Raw genomic sequence first — 23,052 nt, 5'->3', positions numbered from 1 at the left:
TGACAATGCCACCAGCCATACTGCTCGTTCTGTGTGTGATTTCCTGCAAGACAGAAATGTCAGTGTTCTGCCATGGCCAGCGAAGAGCCCGGATCTCAATCCCATTGAGCACGTCTGGGACCTGTTGGATTGGAGGGTGAGGGCTAGGGCCATTCCCCCCAGAAATGTCCGGGAAATTGCAGGTGCCTTGGTGGAATAGTGGGGTAACATCTCACAGCAAGAACTGGCAAATCTGGTGCAGTCCATGAGGAGGAGATGCACTGCGTTACTTGGTGGCCACACCAGATACTGACTGTTACATTTGATTTTGTTCAGGGACACATTATTCCACTTCTGTTAGTCACATGTCTGTGAAACTTGTTCAGTTTATGTAGTCCGTCTCTCTACATCACTCTGTCATTCTGCTTTTGTTGTATTCAGTGCATGTGTGTGCCACCCATACACAACAGAGGTATTGTTAAAATGATTATTGACATTGTTTTAATGTGTCAGGTTTTGTATGATATGAAGCACTGGTTTATGGTAAGTGTCCTTCTGTGCATAAGGGATTATTAAACACAAAAACAATGTTTTAAATGACAAGTTAGGCTGGAGACAAGATTCTAGATGGCCTGGTCCCGGAGGTGCAGTGGATCGACAGCAGATCCGATAAGATCTCTAGCAGGCAGAAAGAGGGATATAAATCTTGAATGTGCAGAGATGTTGAGATAGAGTGAAATACACTTGATGTTTATGTCCTGCTTTGCAATGTATGCGTGGATGTGTGTCCATTGTCTATCATAAAAGTACATACTAAGTTGAGTCAATCTGACTTACCTTCAGTGCTTGAATATATTTATTTTACATAATGCCATGATATATGGTTTCCCACTGGGAAAAAACGGATCAAATCAACGTTGTTCACACACCATTTCAATCAAACAAATCTATGTGATGACATTGAATTAACGTGGAAAACGGATTGGATTTGCAAAAAGTCATCAACGTAAGGGCATTTTGTCTTTTTTCACCCAACTTTTCACCTAAATCCAATGATATGGGGACATTTTTTGTTGATTTTACATTATGTAAATTCAAAGTAGACGTTGAACTGACGTCTGTGGCCAGTGGGTTGTTTGTATGTGTGTGCAGAGAGAATGAAAGGGAGGAAGACAGGCTCATAGGCTGAAATGGATTAAATGGAAAGGTATGAACCCATCCTTCGATATTTCCTCCCACCAACCACCTTGTGTGTGTATGTGCATTAGTGTTGCGATACCTCTAACTGTGGCTCTAATAGCAGATTGTTGGTCTCCCTCCTGTGGCAGTCAGAGGAACAGCAGGCGGCAGAGACCTCAAAGACCAAATTAATTCACCACATGGCACCTCACTACTTACCGCCCCTAGGCTCCACAGTCTAAGATGTTCTCCTCACAAAAAGATTGTATAGATTTCCTACCATTAATACGTCGGATTTCACGCTATTAGTGACTATCTATATCCTTCAATGTTTCATGTCCTAAGGCCTCTCTCATTCTCTGTTACGCTTTTTTATTCTCTCTCCCTCTCCCGCTTTTTGTGTGTGAGGCACAGTGTAATTCAGGCCATGGTTTTAGAGTAGCACCCTTTATTGTATATATGATGTGGTCACTGTAGAGAAGGCTAAACCAGATGCAGAACTGTCCTTTACACCAGGGCTGGCCAAACATCCTCCTGCAGAGATACCATCTGAACAAGCTGCTTTTCATCGCTAAAATGAAGAGTGTTTATGTTGGGCTGGAGCAAAAGCCTACACCTACAGTAGGGTCGTTACTAGCTTCCACAGCCACAAAGTCATAATTATGGTTCAACTCTGCCTATTTCTACAATTTCTCTTCTTAAAATTTGATTTTAAACATAACAATAATCTTAATCCTAACATGAACCACACTGCTAACTTTATGCCTTACCCTAACCTTAAATTAAGACCAAAAAGCCAACAAAAAAATCCCATATATTTTTTATATGCGGCCAATCTTGACTTTGTGGCTGTGGTAACCAGTGGAAACCACCCTGTATCTCTCCAGGAGGAGAGGAGGCCATCTCTGCTATACACTGATATAATATGATCCCATACAGTAGCAAAGCTCCAACACACAAGAAACTAAGAATAAATATATTCACAATTCCCTCTAATATTTGTAGGAGATAAAAGCATAAAAAGGTACCTCCTTTAAAAGATAATCGATATTTCATAGAAGTGTCTTTCCCGTGTCGAAACGCTTCGTCCTGGTTTTCTGTTCTTTTTCCCACTTTAAGTCCATTGAAGTGACTTGAATGCCGTTGTCCGATGAAAGTAGTCAAGTCAACATCCCCTTTAGGGGTTTATAGCTGTATCTCACGGTTCTCTCGTATCCCGCAGGTCCTTATATTCCACCTGAGAACAAACACTCTCAGAGCCCTATTCAGGAAATGCAAACATACAAACGCAAATAAACTCTTACAAATGCAAATATACTCCTCTGTCTCTTCACATGAGGAAGGCTACTTTTGACTATAATCCGGGAAATACAGTTTCAGCTTTTGATTGAATAGGGCCCTCAATTTCCCAGAGCAGCTCTGAGTCCCGGCCATTACTATTCAAACCTCTGTTTAGATAAATAGATCTGTGTTCATAGAAAAATAAGCCTTGACCACTTGCTGGCTGCTTGCAGGCCCCGGTCAAATACGTGTGTCAAATACATTCAAATACTGTACTTGAGCTGCCTTTGAGTTAGTTTGCCCAGTACAACTGTGGCACCAACGGAATAGCCCCATAAGTGTGTAAGCTAAATCCAAACTCATCTCAAGCACTTTTTTGAAAGTATCGGACATGTGTATTAGACCCAGGTCTGGCTGCTAGTTGCTAAGGCACTTGACTGTGTCATATCTCCCTCTTTCCACACCACAGGAGGCTGGTGAGAGGAGGACAGCTCATAATAATGTCTGGGATGGAGTGAATGGAATGGTACCCAACACATGTTTGATACCATTCCATTATTCTGTTCCAGCCATTACAATGAGCCCGTCCTCCTCAGTGAAGGTACCACCAGCCGCATGTGGTCCACAGTAACACTCAGACACAGTGACACTAATACCAGGAATGTAGTGTCCAGGGTAAACACACTTCAACACCTCTTCCACATTGTTTTCATATGGAAAGTGTTACATGCTACATTAGACGACCGTCAGACTGGGACTCTGTGTTTACACCCCCCTCTCTTTACCACTTCATTCCTGACTCCTCCCTGTGTCTCAGTCTCTCTCTCTCACTGTGCTTCATGATGTTATTTGAGAGGCAGAGCAACTGAGTGTCTCATCAGCAGGTCTTTAGAGAGCAAACATGAACACACACACACCCACTATATTGTCTAACATGAACACACACCCACCAGGAAAAGAGAGCGAAGGTCTGTACCTACAACAAAGATACACAATGAACACACACCCACCACATTGTCTTGTTTTGTGATGCTGGGAATAAAAAAGCCTGATCTGATACTTAGTACTTAGTCATCAATGGTACAAAAAATAATTGCTAGTCTCAGGCACTGATCTAGGATCAGCTTACCCTTTCCAAAGCCTCATCTAAGGGTAACTTCATCCTAGTCCTAACAGCTCTCGCCACCCACAGGTTTCCCTCCACATATCAACATATTACAGGAGTCATTTCTTGTCATCGCCAGCGGTTCCATAGTAACATTTATCTATTAGAACTGATAAGATCTGTCCAGGACTTCCATGTAATCCGGCTTGGTACTGAGTCTCATTCTCAACTCTCGCGGAAACTCTGAGTTCTGGCTCTGATTACTACTGCTTGGCCCCGCGCACACTGTCATTGTAGTAACCACGAGTGATTGGCTGGGTCTAGTTTCCTCTTTGGGTTCGGGGGGCTGAGGGGGTTGTGGAGGGTGGGGATAGCGGGGTGGTGGGGGACGTGTATACCTGTCCGGCAGGTCTCGGAACTCTGGGACGGCGGCGGACATTCCGGAGATCCCAAACAGGCAGTCAACCAATCCCACCTTGGGGGTGGGGCCCTGGCTGTCTATGACCGTTGGGCAGAGGGTCCCGTTTCCGTGGAGATCTGAAAGAGGGGGTCCCACTGCCCCGGCAACGGTACTGATGGAGGGGGGGGACACCTCCATATTCCATTCTCTCTCTCTCTCTGCCACCAAACGATAGTGTCCTTCGCTCTCTCTCTCCCCCGCCAAGCGGTATCTTCCCACGTTACCTTTCTCTTTAGAAGCAGAGAACTGCTGCTGTTGTTGCCTCACCACTGAATCATCCTCATTCTTATAGACTGGGCTACTGCACATGTGTGTTGAGGGACTGAGGTTAGGGTTAGGGCCAGGGTCGACGGGGAGGATGCTATCGTAGACGAGGCTATGATGCAAGGCAGATGGAGGAGGGGTCTTTGGTACCGGTAACCTGTGGTGCTGCTGCTCGGTGAATATTCCACATTCCATCTGAATCCCGGCCAGATCCACCTCACCCTGCCGCCGGAACGGCAGCTTGTCCCGCCTCCTCAGGGCATAGGCAATCAGCGCCGCTGCCGCAAAGAACGCCGACACAAACAGCACCAGCAGGCTGAGCACCAACACCGACAGAGGGATGGAAGCCTTGGTGATGGGACCCAGGGGGCCATTGCCTGGCACGGGGTAGCCCAGAGAGAAATCACCGTCTGGGGCTGTGGAGCTGTTCCACTCTCCATGGTTCTCCACCGTGGCCTGGTGGGTGTCCAGGTCTGGACAGAGGAGGTCCAGGGAAAGAGAGCGAAGGTCTGTACCTACAACAAAGATACACAATGAAAAGAAAGGCACTTTCTTTAAGTCGCTGAAGAGCAACAAACCAAACAAATATAGGAACAACAGTGGAAGAGCCCCATGCATTCACCTACACTGCACACCTGTGTAGAGGAGCGTCAACTTCACACATCCATGCCAGACATCAACCACATTGAAAATATGCAAAGACCTTCCTTCACTGGCCAGAGAACACAAGAAGAGGGGTGCCACGTTCACAGCAAGTTCCCAGCAGGAGCCCTCCCCCCTTTTGTTCAATACTGAGTAAAGGCTCTGAATACTTATGTAAATGTGATATATTTTTTAAAATAAATTAGCACCAAAAAAAACTGTTCCAGCATAGGACAATGCACAGAACAATCAGCCTTCTGATTGGGCGGAAGGGCGGCATGCACCTCCAAATGGTACTCAGAGGCCTGTAGGAGACAGAGACCCAGCAGGGTCCTGATGAAGACTGAGGAAGACTACGACTCAGCTAAACTACTTCTCCATGGAGAACAGTGGACCGAAAGGACCTCCAATCTCTCTTATTTCTTCAAGCTAATTTTCACATTCTGTCCCCTTTCATTAATGTAGCCTTTTTCCCCATCCTCCCTTTCTTACAGGTCACAACCCTCTGATTCCTTCCACCGTCATCCTATGCTGTTTATTTGCTATATAGCATCGATTCAGAGCTGTTATGAACAACTAAAACAACATATTTCAATGTATTTTAGAATATCTAATGAAGGAAAATACATTTGAATTGATTAAAGGTTAATTTTGTGCATTTGTATAGCTGAAAAGGTCCCTGTCCCACTATTCAAACTACATTCAAGGGAAGTGGGACAAATCCAATCTAAATCTGATTTCATAAAACATAATAACTGTTTACATGAGTAGTTATTATATTTTAAAACACTACCAATAACTATTCATTTTAACACCAAAAGATAGATTGTTGAACAATAATTGACAGAATGGTTTGAAATGAGTTTCAAACGGTCACCCCATCTAGTGAACCTGGCCACACCCACTACAATGTCACATTAACCCCCCAAAAAATGTTTAGTGCACAAAACACATTCAGCAACAACCCCAAAATATTGGGTTGCAAAATGACCATAATATAGTAGCCTCCAACACACACGCACCACTACACCTGATATCCTACTAATGCTGACATCTCCCTAAGCCGGTCTAGAAACTAGATTTGACTTAGACACTTATTTATATAATAATTATAGGAGCCACCTCCCATATCTTACAGTCCCACACTAGGATTCTGTAGTCCCATGGTGTGGTTATGTTTGTTATAGCTAGATGACTTGTAAATACTGTAGCTATTGAAAAAGCTGTTCCATGATGTCAAATCCAATTTGTCACGTGCCGAATACAACAGGTGTAGTAGACCTTACCGTGAAATGCTTACTTACAAGCCCTTAAACAACAATGCAGTTTTAAGGTAGTAATAAATGTAAAAAATAGTAACACAATAAAGTAACGAGGCTATATACATGGGGTACCGAGTCAATGTGCGGGGGGTACAGGTTAGTCGAGGTAATTTGTACATGTAGGTAGGGGTGAAGTGACTATGCATAGATAATAAATAGTAAGTAGCAGCAGAGTAAAAACAAGGCGGGGGGGGTGTCAATGTAAATAGTCCGGTGGCCATTTGAATAATCGTTCAGCAGTCTTACGGCTTGGGGGTAGAAGCTGTTATGGAGCCTTTTGAAACCTAGAATTGGCACTGCGGTACCGCTTGCCGTGCGGAAGCAGAGAGAACAGTCTATGACTTGGATGACTGGAGTCTTTGACAATGTTTTTGGCCTTCCTCTGACACAGCCTAGTATATAGGTCCTGGATGGCAGGAAGCTTGGCCCCAGTGATGTACTGGGCCGTATGCACTACCCTCTGTAGCGCCTTACGGTCAGATGCGAAGCAGTTGCCATACTAGGCGGTGATGCAACCGGTCAGGATGCTCTCGATGGTGCAGATGTTGAACTTTTTGAGGATCTAGGGACCCATGTCAAATCTTTTCAGTCTCCTGAGGGGGAAAATGTGTTGTCGCGCCCTCTTCAAGACTGTCTTATACAGCTCGTTGAGTGTGGTCTCAGGGCCAGCATCGGTTTGTGGTGTTAAATAGACGGCTACGAAAAATATAGATAAACTCTCTTGGTAGATACTGTGGTCTACAGCTTATCATGAGGTACTCTACCTCAGGTGAGCAATACCTCGAGACTTCCTTAATATTAGACATTGCGCACCAGCTGTTTTTGACAAATAGACACACGACACCACCCTTCGTGGTGTTCTGTCCTGCCAATGCACAGAAAAACCAGCCAAAAGTATAATTTCCGTGTCGTCGTTCAGCCACGATTCTGTGAAACATAAGATATTACAGTTTTTAATGTCACGTTGGTAGGATAGTCGCACTCGCCGATGAATTCTCACAAGGCACCCGGATCTGCGCCACCTGTATCTCCGTCTTTTCTTCATGTGAATGATGGGGATTTGGGCCTGGTCCCGGGAGCAAGAGTATATCCTTCGCGTTAGACTCATTAAAGAATAAATCTTTGTCCAGTTCGAGGTGAGTAATCGCTGTTCTGATATCCAGAAGCCATTTTCGGTCATAAGAGACGGTAGCAGAAACATAATGTACAAAATATGTTACAAACAATGCGAGAAAAAAAAAAAAAGCACAATTGGTTAGGAGCCCAAAAAACGTCAGCCATCCCCTTCGGCACCATTAGCATGATACAGTAGTAGCCAATGTGTAGTGTTCAATGTAGATATACATTCCATGAGACTTTTGAAAGCATTAACCTTTTTAGCCACGTGTCCTTCAGACAAGTACGCTATATATGCAAAAGTATGTGGACAACCCTTCAAATTAGTGGATTTGGCTATTTCAGCCACACCCGTTGCTGACAGGTGTATAAAATCGAGCACACAGTCATGCAATCTCTATAGACAAACATTAGCAGTAGAATGGCCTTACTGAAGAGCTCAGTGACTTTCAAAGTGGCACCGTCATAAGATGCCACCTTTCCAACAAGTCAGCCCCGGTCAACTCTAAATGCTGTTATTGTGAAGTGTAAATGTGTAGGAGAAACAATGGCTCAGCCGCGAAGAGGTAGGCCACACAAGCTCACAGAATGTGACCGCTGAGTGCATGCGAAAATCATCTGTTCTCGGCTGCAACACTCACTACCGAGTTCCAAACTGCCTCTGGAAGCAAAGTCAGCACAATAACTATTCGTCGGGAGCTTCATGAAATGGGTTTCCATGGCCGAGCAGCCACACACAAGCCTAAGATCATAATGCGCAATGCCATGCGTCAGATGGAGTGGTGTAAAGCTCGTCGCCATTGGACTCTGGAGCAGTGGAAATGCATTCTCTGGAGTAATGAATCATGCTTCATCATCTGGCATCGGACAAATCTGGTATTGGTGGATGCCTGGAGAACGTGTCCTGCCCGAATGCATAGTACCAACTGTAAGGTTTGGTGGAGGAAGAATAATAGTCTGGGGCTGTTTTTCATGGTTCAAGCCCCTTATTTGTAGTGAAGGGAAATCTTAACGCTACAGCGTACAATGACATTCTAGACGATTCTGTGTTTCCGACTATGTGGCAACAGTTTGGTGAAGGCCCTTTCCTGTTTCAGCATGACAATGCCCCTGTGCACAAAGCGAGGTCCATACAGAAATGGTTTGTCGAGATCGGTGTGGAAGAACTTGACTGACATGCACAGAGCCTTGACCTCAACCCCATCGAACACCTTTGGGATGAATTGGAAAGCCGACTACGAGCCAGGCCTAAACGCCCAACATCAGTGCCCGACCTTACTAATGCTCTTGTTGCTGAATGGAAGCAGCAGCAATGTCCCCCCTAGTGGAAAGCCTTCCCAGATGAATGGAGGCTGTTATAGCAGCAAAGGGGGGACAGACTCCATATGAATTTCCATGATTTTGTAATGAGACATTCGACAAGCAGCTGTCCACATACTTTTGGTCATGTTGTGTATGTAACTGAAAATGTTGTTGTATTGTGTTGTATGATGCAAGAAACCACGAGACAAAATACAATTCATTATTATTCCCATACCATTATCATTACAGAGAGTCAGACAAAAACATATGCTACCCTTTGCCTAATGGCTTCTTAGCTTATTCAAGTCGGTCTCAAAATACAACACTGCCCCTTTAAGATATAAAAAAGCTCTTTACCTGACTCGCTTTTCAACGTTGACTAGAAATGTACATGTTTTGTGGTCTTGTAGGAAGCGTTCACTCCCTTATTGCTGACCAGAAATGAGCTACAACTGGGCTAATAACTCACAAACTAGCATAGAATATGAACAAATGTGCACACGTGGCTACATGCATTGATCTCAAAACAAACACATCTTCTCGCGAATGGTCGTGTCTGTCAATGCAATAGAATCCTCCTCCGGTGCGCTCTGCTTAAAACTTCTTCTTAATAGGGAGCGCTGTTTTCACTTTGGAAAAAATCGTGCCCAAATGAAACGGCCTCGTACTCTTTTCTAGATCATACAATATGCATATTATTATTACTATTGGATAGAAAACACTCAGAAGTTTCTAAAACTGTTTGAATTATGTCTGTGAGTAAAACAGAACTCATTTTGCAGCAAACTTCCATGCAGGAAGTGAAAAATCTGAAAACGAGGCTCTGTTTCAGGGCCTGCCTATTCAACTGGCTTATATTTATCGATATACATGCACTTCATACGCCTTCCACTAGATGTCAACAGGCAGTGGAAGGTATTATGGGGTGTCTAGCTTGATCTGAGGTCGAACAAGAGCTTTTGGAGTGGCAGGTCAGGAATTTCCTTTCTCTATCAAGGCGCGCGAAGCACCTCCATATTGTCTTCTGATAAGCGTTCGGTATACACGGCTAATAACTCCGGCTCTGATTTTATTTGATACATGTGATAATAACATCGTAAAGTATGTTTTTTCAACCGAGTTTTATCAGATTATTCAACGTTTATTGTGACTTTTGGAGTTTTCCGTTCACTGCGTCGAGAGAAATTGGGAACGTCATCAACATTGGCTAGCATTGTGGCGCGAATTCGACAGGAGAAAAGGACATTCTAAAACCAAACAACGATTTATTCTGGACCAAGGACTCCTTGTAAAAGATTCTGATGGAAGCTCAGCAAAAGTAAGAACAATTTATGATGTTATTTCGTATTTCTGTGGAAAATGTTATTTCTATTCTCCGCCGTTTTGGCGGGCGCTGTCTCGCAATAACGCAAGCTGTTTGTTATGGTAAAGTTATTTTTAAAAATCTAACACGGCGGTTGCATTAAGAACCAGTGTATCTTTCATTTGCTGTACAACATGTATTTTTTAGTAAAGTTTATGATGAGTTCTTTGGTCAGATTAGGTGAGTGTCCAAAATAGCTCCTGACATTCTGGGGAAATGTTGCTACATTTTCACAATGTATAACCATGGTTTGCAGCTCTAAATATGCACATTTTCAAACAAAACATAAGTGTATTGTATAACCTGATGTTATAAGACTGTCATCTGATGAAGTTGTTCAAGGTTAGTGATACATTTTATATCTTTTGCTGGTTTTTGCGAATGCTATCTATGCGGTGAATAAATGCGGTTGTGTGTTTGGCTATTGTGGTAAGCTAATATAATGCTATATTGTGTTTTCGCTGTAAAACACTTAAAAAATCGGAAATATTGTCTGGATTCACAAGATGTTTATCTTTCATTTGCTGTACACCATGTATTTTTCATAAATGTTTTATGATGAGTATTTAGGTATTTCACGTTGCTCTCTGTAATTATTATGGCTGCTTTGGTGATATTTTTGATGGTAGCTGCAATGTAAAACTATGATTTATACCTCGAATATGCAAATTTTCGAACAAAACATAAATTTATTGTATAACATGTTATAAGACTGTCATCTGATGAAGTTGTTTCTTGGTTAGTGACTAATTATATCTCTATTTGGTCGGTTTTGTGATAGCTACCTATGCGGTAGAAACATGGTGAAAATATGCGGTTGAGTCTTTGGCTATTGTGGTTAGCTACTAGAAATACATATTGTGTTTTCGCTGTAAAACATTTTAAAAATCAGAAATGATGGCTGGATTCACAAGATGTTTATCTTTCATTTGCTGTACTGGACTTGTGATTTCATGAAAATTATATTATATGATATCCCTGTCCCGTTAGGCTAGGCTATGCTAGTCAGCTTTTTTGATGAGGAGGATCCCGGATCCGGGATGGGTATCACTGAAAGGTTAAAAGAAAATCACCTACTAAATCTTGTGTTTTTGTTATGTTTCATTGAATGCGGCTAATATGTTGATTCGATCACAATTCCCACAGCAGAATGAACCGCTAATAGCGTAAACCAAATGAGTTTGACACCCCTGGTATAGACTAACTCTAGTATAGCTCAATCTCGTGCGTCTCGCACAGACTTCTATTTCCTCTGCGCGTCAGTTTATCGGGACCATTGCTTCTGAAATCCTTTGTTTTGGACTTTGCGTGCAAGGAGAGTTTTCTGAAGACCGTTGGTTCCAGACAGATATGTAAAACGGTTGTCCAGCTCAATCTCATCTTCCCAGATTTGAATGTGAGCATGTAGTCTATCTTTGTTACTTTTTTATCTGTTATTATTGGCTGTCTTTCCCCTGAACATTCCTGTCTCTATTCATATTCAGGACTTTCAAACTCCTGGCCATTTTTCCATTTAATCAAATACTATGGAAATACCTTTTCCCTTCCTTTCATTTAGCATTATACAAACATCTTTATTATTCATTCATCCTTTACATTCAGTACATGATCCTGTTTATTTCCTAATAAATCCGTTGTTCATAAAGTATCTACTGTTCTCCATGAATGCATTGCCTTGCCATTTAAGAGTACTCAATTACCTTCACATAGAATTATGTGATAAGTTGTATTTATCCCTTGTTGCTAAATGCTGACTCAGAACAAACAAGTGGTGCCCGATTAATGAATTCACATAGACCAGACATGGGCAAACTACGGCCCGCGGGCCACATACGGCCCGTTAGGCTTTTTAATCCGGCCCGCCGAACTTGTCCAAATTATAGTAAAAACCTCTTTTTTTCCCCCTTTCCCTGCAATGCCCACGTTTCCCCAATAGATGGCGCACTCAAAACACATTGACCGTTGTTGGAGTGGCGCGTATTTCTCTTTATTTCACTTTAATTTTCACTTCGTTTCACGTCACCATTAAGCGAGAATTGCCACAACAAAACTAACTCCAGACTTTGATGCACTGGCAAAAAAGGGAGACCAACAACACTGTTCCCACTGAAATGGTGAGTTTTTCTGCTGTGTTATGAAAAAATGCATATGGAAAGTTTGGAAGTGCGTCTTTTAATTAAGAGCAATGCGCATTTACGCACAGCAGCGGTACAGTAGCTTTATTAACACGCCGCACATCGCTCTTAATTTAAATTTAAATTTTCAGCTGCAGGTAGGATATTTAATACAGCCTATGTCTGTGTGCTTGGCAACGATACACGTGTACTGTTTGCGCGTGAAGGCGAGGGCGTCCGTGGCGAGTTTGTAGAGCGCGCGGTCAGGACAATCCATCCATGATTTTGCGGAGTTTAACACAAGTAGATATTATTGAGCTTGAGTATTTCGTTGTGTAATAATATGTTTTGAATGTTGAAAGTGATTCCATTTTTCAATAAATGTTGATTTCTTTAACTTTGCACCTTCGATTGAAACTTATTAAAAACAGACGCAATCTTGATAAATCACAGTGCGTATGTTATTTTAATCTATTTACATTTCCTCATCCCGGTATCTGCGAAATAGTATGTAAATGCCATATCTTGCATATTCCTTGAGACAAATTTATTAACTGATAAGGGCTATTTTTCACATTTGAAAGACAGTTAATAAATTGGGTTGTAGTGTTCTTACTGTGCTATGAGGTTTGCACACACTACATTTAATGCTTTAGTATATCCGGCCCAAACACTCCCTCCAAATGCTCCTGGCCCGGCCCCTCTGTCAAATTTTAGAACCCATTGTGGCCCGCGAGTCAAAAAGTTTGCCCACCCCTGACATAGACACTCCTTTACACCTGGGAAGTGTGGGAAGTGTCAAGGGGAGAGGAATGGTGAATGGTATGGTAATGTTAACTGCGCTAGAAAAATAAATAGAGCCGCACACTCTATATATACAGCATATAAACTCATTTATTGGGTAAAACACCAAAGTTTCGGCAGACGTTCGGAAGCCTTCAGATGTTGCTGTTTTACCCAATAAATTACTGGGAGTTTATATGTATATAGAGTGTGCCCCTCTCTTTATTTATTTTCATAGCTTACAGTTTATTCGCCGTTAGTCAGCACCTCTACACAAAATAAGGTTCTCTGGGTGTGCGCCAGTTCATGCTTTTTATTAGAATGTTAACTGTGTTGCCATGAGCCTTAGACCCCGGTACCTGTGGTCTCTTCTGGTGAGTGACAGACCACCTCCCCCACCACCACCACCGCACTCAGGCCCTCCAGCCAGCGCTTCAGAGGGGCCGCATCACACCTGCACTCCCATGGGTTCTGCTGCAGGTCCACCTGGGAGGAGATGATGAGAAAAGCTTTATTTCAGTCTGTTTCCATAGAAATGAGGAACATCTGACTAGTTCAGTTAGATGCTCTATAATCCCCTTTACAGACAGACTGACAGACACCTGTGCCCATACATGTTACACACACACACCTATACTCATACACACCGCCCCGCTACACACACCCTGTCTGCACACACACCTAACCCACTAAAAACACCCCTCCCCATCCCTTCCTCCTACCTGCACCAGTCCAGTGAGGTGCTCTAACACCCCCTCTACAGGCAGGCTGAGGAAGTGGTTGTTGCGGAGGTTGAGGCGGGAGAGGGAGATGCTCTGGAACACTCCGACAGGAAGTGACCTCAACAGGTTGGCGTTGAGGAAGAGCAGCTGGAGAGACGGCATGGGGCTGAACGCTCCCGCCTCCACCACACCGATCTCATTGTACTCAAAGTACAGGTACCTACAAGGAAACATGATCACACAGGACCCAGGAATGTGTGTGTGAGAGAGTGAGTGAGTGTGTGTGGCAGTCAGTCCTACCTGAGGTTAAGTAGACCCAGGAACATGTGTGGGCTAAGCCTCTGCAGGTTGTTGCCGTTCAGGTAGAGACTCCTCAGGGTCGGCAGGCTGGAGAACGCTCCCTCCTGGAGAACCAGACAGAGAGAAAGAGAGAGAGAGGGGAGAGAGAGAGAGAGAGGGACAGAGAGAGAAAGAGAGAGAGATAAAGAGAGACCGAGAAAGAGAGCGAGAGAGAGAAAGAGAAGGTAAATACAGGGACTTCATGTCCATTGTGCCACTGGGCCCCTCAATTTCATCAAGCGGTATGCTGAAATCCAGGTTATAGGCCTAATGTTTTGTTTTTACGCATAATTAAATCATAGATATCAAACGTGGACATCAGTGCTCCCCGTGTATGACGCCTCAGGCTAAAGATAATCTGCACCCTAGGAGATTTTCTGCATAAAGATACCATGAATAAAGGAGATCCTCTGGCTAAAGACAACCTGAATAAAGGAGATCCTCTGGCTAATGACAACCTGAATAAAGGTGATCCTCTGGCTAAAGACAACCTGAAAAAAGGAGATCCCCTGGCTAATGACAACCTGAATAAAGGAGATCGTCTGACTAATGACAACGTGAATAAAGGAGATCCCCTGGCTAAAGACAACCTGAATAAAGGAGATCCTCTGGCTAATGACAACCTGAATAAAGGAAATCGTCTGGCTAAAGACAACCTGAATAAAGGAGATCCTCTGGCTAATGACAACCTGAAAGAAGGAGATCGTCTGGCTAATGACAACCTGAATAAAGGATATCCTCTGGCTAATGACAACCTGAATAAAGGAGATCCTCTGGCTAATGACAACGTGAAAGAAGGAGATCGTCTGGCTAATGACAACCTGAATAAAGGATATCCTCTGGCTAATGACAACCTGAATAAAGGATATCCTCTGGCTAATGAAAACCTGAATAAAGGAGATCCACTGGCTAATGACAACCTGAATAAAGGAGATCCTCTGGCTAAGGACAACCTGAATAAAGGAGATCCTCTGGCTAATGACAACCTGAATAAAGGAGATCCTCTGGCTAATGACAACCTGAATAAAGGAGATCCTCTGGCTAATGACAACCTGAATAAAGGAGATCCCCTGGCTAATGACAACCTGAATAAAGGAGATCCCCTGGCTAATGACAACCTGAATAAAGGAGATCCTCTGGCTAATGACAACCTGAATAAAGGAGATCCTCTGGCTAATGACAACCTGAATAAAGGAGATCCCCTGGCTAATGACAACCTGAATAAAGGAGATCCTCTGGCTAATGACAACCTGAATAAAGGAGGTCCCTTGGTTAATGACAACCTGAATAAAGGAGATCCTCTGGCTAATGACAACCTGAATAAAGGAGATCCCCTGGCTAAAGACAACCTGAATAAAGGAGATCCCCTGCCTAAAGACAACCTGAATAAAGGAGATCCCCTGGCTAATGACAACCTGAATAAATTAGATCCCCTGGCTAATGACAACCTGGGAAAAAAAGGAGATCCCATGGCTAAAGACAAGCTGAATAAAGGAGATCCTCTGGCTAATGACAACCTGAATAAAGGAGATCCCCTGGCTAATGACAACCTGAATAAAGGAGATCCTCTGGCTAATGAACACCTGAATAAAGGAGATCCTCTGGCTAATGACAACCTGAATAAAGGAGATCCCCTGGCTAATGATAACCTGAATAAAGGAGATCCCCTGGCTATTGACAACCTGAATAAATGAGATCCCCTGGCTAAAGACAACCTGAATAAAAGAGATCCCCTGGCTAATAACAACCTGAATAAATGAGATCCCCTGGGTAATGACAACCTGAATAAAGGAGATCCCCTGGGTAATGACAACCTGAATAAAGGAGATCCGGTTGTTTCCCAGGTGAAGTAGATCCAGACTGGAAAAATTCCAGAAATCTGACTTATAGATCCGCTGGATGAGGTTGCCACTGAGGTACAGCTTCCGTCCGTTGAGGGGGCGTGGCATGAGCTGGGACACGTTGTGGAAGCCGCTCTCCTTACAGTTGACTGTCAGTCCTAGGTCTGGAACAATTATACTGAATCAACTTTATTTGTTCAGCTCTTTTCATACAATTCAGCCCAAAGTGTTTTGCATTGAGCACATATGCAAAGCTAGTCTCAGCACTATGACATTATCAGACACAGTGGGGTGACTTCCTGTTTACAGACAACCACATAAATCAGATTTGTCCCCTGTGCATAGTGCCATGATTGTCCCTGTTAGTTTGTGTCCTTTGTGGCTTGCCCACATTGTGAAGAGCACAATAGTAGCAGTCTTGGCAAATTCAAATCATGCTGTTGTTTATATCTGTTATCAGGAAGTCACCCTGCTGTGTGTGAGATCATACTCCTGAGCCAAAGAAGTCCCATCCAAACTGTACCTGAGATGTGAAGGTTACAGGTGCACCCTAGAGGACATATGATAGGGATGGGGGGGCGGGTCTGGTACCCTGCGATGGGAGGGGGCTGGTTGGGGAGGAGGCTACGCTGGGTGGGGGGCGTCCTGGAGGGCCGGGGCCGCTTGGTGGGCCGAGGGGACCTCTCTCTCCCCCTCCGCTCCGCCGATGAGGAAGAAGTCGACGAAGATGAGGTATGTGTGTTCTGATGGTGAACCATGGAGGACGGCTTGGTGGGTCTGGGCCTCCCAGGGTTGGGGTTCGCTTTCGGGTGAGAGGGCGGATGCTGAGGAGGCTGTACCCCTCCATGCTTCTCCCTCTCTCCCTCCTTCTCCCCCTCTCCCTCCACCTCTCCGGCACACAGTTCTTTGCGTGGTATCTCCCTCAGGTCTTTCCCGTGCAGGTCGAAGGGGTATTCACAGGTGATGTCCCCCACCACTGCGGTGTAAGGGATGTGTCCCAGCCACGTCTGCAACTGGACAACCTCACAGCCACAGATCCAGGGGTTCTCCTCCAGCTGGAGCTCCATCAGGCTGCGGCCCACGTACTCCAGGGTCCCGGCGTAGGCCAGGCTCTTCAGACGGTTCCCCCGCAGGTCCAGGTGGGTCAGAGACACAGATCTGGGGGTGGAAGGGATCATTAGGGCTGGGGTCAATTCCATTTCAATTCAGGAATGACATTTCCACATTGCGAAAAATTGGAATTGGTGATCATGTTATTGAAGAATAAGGAGCATGACTGATGCATGTTATAAATGTGATTGAAAACAACTTTGTCAGACAGTCACCTTGGTCAGAGTGAGAAACAGACCCATGATGTGGACATGGTAAAGCACGTTTAATAAGCAGGTAGATACCTGAAGAGGTGAGGAGGCAGAGCAGGGATCAGGTTGTCATTGAGGATGAGCACTCGTAATTTATGCAGGTAGCGTAGCGCCCCACTGTCGATGCGTTTGATGACATTGTAGTCGGCCTGTAGGTAGAGGGGATAGAGGTCAAGTCAAAGTGTTCAAATGTGACATTTTGACACAAACAGGAACTCATCAGGCTCAGGAGATCACACATAACTTATTGATTATCATTGTCACAGTAAGTATGGATGAGGACTAATCACAGTGATTATTGATGAGGATTAACCACAGTGTTTATTGATGGTTCTGATGGGTAGTAATGATGTCAGGCCTACCTGCAGGTACTCCAGTGCCTCCAGGCCAGAGAAGGTGTCGTTGCGGAACACCTCCAGCTTGTTCTCGTGGAGGTAGAGGCGTCTCAGTGTCCCCAGACCATGAAACGCCCCGGCACGGATGTCCTGCAGCGCGTTGTTGCCTAGGTTTATCGCCACGGCATTGCTATGGTGCAGGAAGCCGTTGCTATAGAGACGCCTCAAGGAGTTCCTCTGCAGGTTGAGCTTGAAGGGGCGGAGCCAAGACTGGGACACCTGATTGGTTGATTGATTGATTGGTTGGTTGACTTCATTTAATCGTATACAAATACATATATGCCAAAACAGAAACAGTACATTTAGTGCAGTAATGCAGTACAGTGCAGAACAGGGTTGTTTATTAATATACTACTGCAGTATGTATATTATAAAATGAGGTACATTAGATTAAGGTAGTGCAGTGCAGTCACCTGGCTGGCGTTAGTGAAGCCCCGCCCATCACAGTGCACGTGCAACACGCCCTCTTTGACCTCGCACGTGCACGGCTCGAAGCACGGTTCGTCCACCTCCTCCTCCGAACTGTCCACCATAGGGGTGTGTGTGGAGGTGGGCGTCGGGGTGTGTGTGTGAGTGTGTGTCTGGGTCAGGGTCACACAACCCAGGACCACCACAGACAGCAGGGAGAGCCACAGCATCCTACCTCCTCTGCCTTCAGCCCAGGCCAGGGCAGCGGCACACACCCACCCCTCACCGCACTGCATACAGAAATACACACATGGCTACTGTTAAATGGGATCCTATCAGACCCAGCAGAGTGATGCTTATGCATGTCCCTTTATTTATGAACTACTGGCACCGTCGCGTTACTGCTACTGTTCCTGGTAGTACTCTGGTTTCACATGCTGGAACCAACACTTGGACTGGAACCAGAATAAACTTGGTTTCACATGAGTGAAATATCGTTTTATATCGTATATAGATATATGAGTTATAGTGCTATATTTAAGGGGGTGTGGTATATGGCCAATATAACATGGCTAAGGGCTGTTCTTAGGCACAACGCAACGCAGAGTAAATATTATTATAAACTGGGTGGTTCGAGCCCAAATGCTGATTGGCTGACAGCCGTGGTATATTAGACCGTATACCACAGGTATGACAAAACATTTATTTTTACTGCTCTAATTACCTTGGTAACCAGTTTATAATAGCAATAAAGCACCTCAGGGATTTGTGATATATGGCCAATATACCATGGCTAAAGGCTGTGTCTAGACACCCCGCGTTGCGTCATGCTTAAGAACAGCCCTTAGCTGGTATATTGGCCATATACCACACCCCCTCTGACCTTATTGCTTAACTATAATATAATTATAATTTATAGTATATATATTAATATAGGAGTTATAGCACGGTTCAGGATACATAATGCTTCAGGTTCCATACCAGACAGTGACGTGGAAAACACCCATTACATTCATCAACAAGGAACTAACAACAGCAATCCAAGGCCATTATAATACATTAGGTTGATTACCATGATAATACAGCAGATAGCATGAGAGAGGATCTGAAGACCTCTTCAGGACATAAGAGGCTGCTTTAAAATCATAATGACAGTCAGAGTGATGCTGATGATGACAATAAAATAATATATTATAAACACAGGGCCGGATGGATGAGAGGAGAAGACTGCACTAGAAAACTAGAGATGCAGTATAATTCTATGCTGTCTTTAACCAGGAAAATGACATCTAAATCAGGAGGCTCTCTTTGCCTGACTCATGTAACTTGGAGGCCACCATGCAGAAGGTAATGGGCTACTAATCAAAAAACAATAACAATCAGAAGCTACTAGCCAGTTCAATTGCTCCTGCATATAGACAGACAGAGAGCCGTCCCCAGGCTCAATTGCTCCTGCATATAGACAGACAGAGAGCCGTCCCCAGGCTCAATTGCTCCTGCATATAGACAGACAGAGAGCCGGCTGGCTGCTGGACGAGATTAGTTTAGAAGCAGCTACCACACACTGAAGAAGGCCATGATAATGAAGGTAAAAAAAAGAATAATGAATAATGCAATGATAACAATAACAGCAACTACAACAGCGATAATGTAACAATAAGGACAATGTAATAAAGTGCAGTGGTAATGTAACAACAAGGACCATATAATAAAATGTAATGATAATGTAACAATAAGGATAATGTAATAAAAGGTAATGATAAGGTAATGATGTGAATCGGTGCCTGGGAAAATACTGCAGTACGATAAACAGACAACCTGAGATGAGATGTCAGAGAGAGGTGATTATGGAATGAGAGGAAGAGGACAAGGGGAGTGGAAAAGAAAGGGGGAGAGGAGAAGATGATAGATATGAAAAGAAGACTGGAGAGCAGGGAAAAGAGAATGAGAGACGGGGAAGAGAAGAAAATAGAAGATTGGAGTGAGGGGGAAATGAGCAGAGGAAGAGAGGGAGCAGAAGAGAGAGAAAATAAGAGGAGAAAAGAAAAGAGAGGACTGAGGGTCTTATGAGAAAGAGGAGAGGAGGAGCAGAATGTTGTGCTGAAGAGAGAGGATTGATTGCGTAACCATGAGAAACCGTGAGTCAGTCAGTCAAGGCTATCGTGTCTCTTTCTCTCTCGCTCTCTCTCTCTCACACACACAGACACACACAGGAGAGCTCCAAGTGAAACGGCTCAAATCTACTGATATTGATTGTATCAAAAGCCTTCCTTTTCCCTGCACACAGTGTTCCCTGACGGGGGGGGGGGGGGGAAGAGGAGGAGGAGGAGGATGAGCGAGAGAGAGAGAGAGAGAGAGGTTTGTAGATTGAGTAGATAAACACATGCAGGTTTGTATTCAGTGGATAAATACATGCAGGTTTGTATTCAGTGGATAAATACATGCAGGTTTGTATTGAGTGGATTCTAGTATTCTTTTCACACTATAATTATGATGTTAAACATATTGTGCAAGATCAATATTTAAATAGACACTACTGAAGTATTGCAATTTGGTCCTCATTGGATAATGACTGTCTGACCTACAAGACAACACTGTTTACTTGCTCTAGCCACTTGATTGGCTAATAACTCAGGCCCCTCTCTCCTGTCACCCTCTCTCATTTTTCATCTCTCTCTCTCACAGAAATCTATTCATCCATCCATCCACTCATCTATCCATTCATCTATGCATCCAGAGCAGGTGTGGTTAGACCTACTTTGCTTTTCTTTCGTGACTCTTCCTTCCTTGTTTCCTTCCTTCCTACCTTCCTCCCCCTGTTCTCCATCCCAAGGCCCTGCACCCTGGCGCAAACCAACCATCAATGACCGCGGCAGCTGCTTACTACAACACATATTCATGTCACATAATCCCAGCGTCTACCTTTCCTCACGAACGCACTGTCCAACCAGGGCCGATACATAGCTTTCCCTGCCTGGCGCAATCCGGCCCCTCTTCCCTAGAAACACAACGCACCATCCAAAATCAAGACTATGTTGATAGCTATATCCATACAATAATGTAAATTAGTAACATTACTGGGCACAATTGTAATTATAGAATTACTGCATGTCCAAATAGTCATTAATATAACCTATTAAGGCACTAAATCCTTGGCACTAACGCAAACCATTTATATTCGCCTTTGTCTGCCTCCCCTTCCCCTCCCACTAGCGCTAAGAACCATACAGCGGCAGTGGAGAGACGAGGTCTTTACTCACTCAGGTCCCGCGTAGAAATCCACGAACAGCCGATGGGAGACTTTACGCGTTGGCTGTCGACATGTCTGTTTGCTTTTCAGCTGCACTCTTCCTTCCCTCTCTCCTTGCCTCTCCTGGAGCGGTTGAGGCGGATGGGGGGAGCAGAGGGAACGTGACAGGACTGCAATGTGGATGAGAGAGAGAGAGAGAGAGAGAGAGAGAGAGAGAGAGAGAGAGAGAGAGAGAGAGAGAACCGTAGAAAAAGCGCACCGCTTTAGAATGCAGCTCTGTTCCCTTCTCCAGCGCTCAACAGTGCTGCCCGCGGGAACTCAGCTGCGGCGCGGGACTGCCACCGAACACGCGCATGATGCTGCGTGGAATATTTTAGGAGGATGACTTGTCTCTCCATCTTTGATAACCGGGTAGCCTAATTAAAGTAAAGAAAATTAAGTAGCCTAAAGGACAATAAAAGAAAGGAGGAATGAGTGGAGTGAAGCTGGGGAAGTATTCGAAGAAGAACCTGGTTTGGATTTAGTGCCATGCTTAATTCTATTTGAATTAATTATACAGGCCTAAAGAAAACCAGAGTAGGCCTACTGTATAGGGCTATAGAGTAGGTTACTTCGCTAAGAAACAGTTTAGTACTAGAGTGGTGGATCGTGCATCCAATGTAAATGTAATCGGTGTCCATTGGGGTATTTGTAAATAAGAGTTTAAACGTCAAAAACGGGTAGGTCTGTAAAAGTGGCCAAATATTCTTCGTTTTGAATTATTCCTCAATCGAGGGCTGTTGACAGATGACATCACGCAGACATTAGGCTACCTAAACTGTTGGCCTAGCGGGCTATCAACTGTATCTTCACATGAACAGATGTAAATCACCCTACCCAGGCCTTCAGATTTACCGACAATAATTCATCATCTCATTACTTTATTCATCTCTGCTCATGCCCTTAAGCACCAACAACGGATTTCTAGAGAACCGGTGTTTTAGTTACCATGGCGACCCGCGCCAGCCGGCATCCTTGCAGCATCCTTGCACACCTCGGTAGACTGACTTATCTTCTGCTCTTCTACTGTACTGTATACACAGAATCTACTGTATAGACCGGTTGTACACACACACACACGCACGCACACACACACACACACACACACACACACTAGTTAATAATAAAAAGTTGAATTGGGCTAGAACAATAATGTGATGGAATGTATGGAGAAAGACTGGCCATAATAGCCAACATAGATCAATGCTACCCCATGGTAGGCTAAGGCCTGAATGCGTTCTTCCCTCCCAGACACAGTAACTTCAAAGCAGCTCATTGGCAAGTAAGTTACTGTATTTCATATTGCAGTACACCTACTGTAATCTAAATACAGAATCAAAGCAAGAACTGTGTAATGACACAGTACAATACCGTATAATTGACTGTATTATACAGTAACAAAGTAAATGCTACTGTAATCGTAATGAATGAGTGGATTAATTAAATTCATTGAGGGGAGATGGGGTTTCTATATTCACAGTATTTTATTGTAATTGGTGCAAGCAGATTACAGCATATCAATGAATATATGGTGTTTGTTATTACGTACACTTCTAGAGACCTTATTAACAACGGCTTCCAAACTGGCAGCGACTAAACAGACCAACATGACATGGCAGAATGCTCAACCATTAATGGTTTAAGACTTGCTGCCCAATCTGTCCCTTATACTTTTTAAATTGATGGGGCACTACTACCGCATACCAGTTAAATTGTTACAGCACTCTCACTAACAGGTGCAACAAACATAGCCTCTGACAAGGCACGCCTCAAAATATGTTACTGAG

General features: G+C 44.1%; 1 protein-coding gene across 3 annotated transcripts; it reads right to left on the bottom strand.

The window, feature by feature from the left end:
* Positions 1-1,589: 1,589 nt before the first annotated feature.
* Positions 1,590-21,544, bottom strand: LOC139566480 (SLIT and NTRK-like protein 3). 3 transcript variants are annotated; one of them, XM_071387700.1, is made up of 11 exons: positions 21,486-21,544; positions 21,237-21,396; positions 17,982-18,266; positions 17,536-17,787; positions 17,207-17,322; positions 16,336-16,970; positions 15,786-15,976; positions 13,933-14,036; positions 13,633-13,852; positions 13,270-13,396; positions 1,590-4,783 (listed from the first exon to the last, which is right to left on the bottom strand). In XM_071387700.1, exons 3-11 carry the CDS (start codon positions 18,204-18,206, stop codon positions 3,708-3,710), a joined length of 2,946 nt encoding a protein of 981 aa, XP_071243801.1. In that variant the 5' UTR covers positions 18,207-18,266; positions 21,237-21,396; positions 21,486-21,544; the 3' UTR covers positions 1,590-3,707. The 3 variants fall into 3 exon arrangements, with proteins under 3 accessions (XP_071243801.1, XP_071243800.1, XP_071243799.1); XM_071387699.1 differs by lacking the exon at positions 21,486-21,544 and having other exon boundaries at positions 21,237-21,444; XM_071387698.1 differs by lacking the exons at positions 21,237-21,396; positions 21,486-21,544 and adding an exon at positions 20,735-21,149.
* Between the last annotated feature and the right edge of the window lie 1,508 nt (positions 21,545-23,052).

The sequence above is a fragment of the Salvelinus alpinus genome, chromosome 38 (genome assembly GCF_045679555.1).
Source record: "Salvelinus alpinus chromosome 38, SLU_Salpinus.1, whole genome shotgun sequence".
Taxonomy (NCBI): Eukaryota; Metazoa; Chordata; class Actinopteri; order Salmoniformes; family Salmonidae; genus Salvelinus; species Salvelinus alpinus.
Note: the sequence above shows the minus strand (reverse complement) of the source record. Positions and strands in the feature narration are given on the sequence as shown.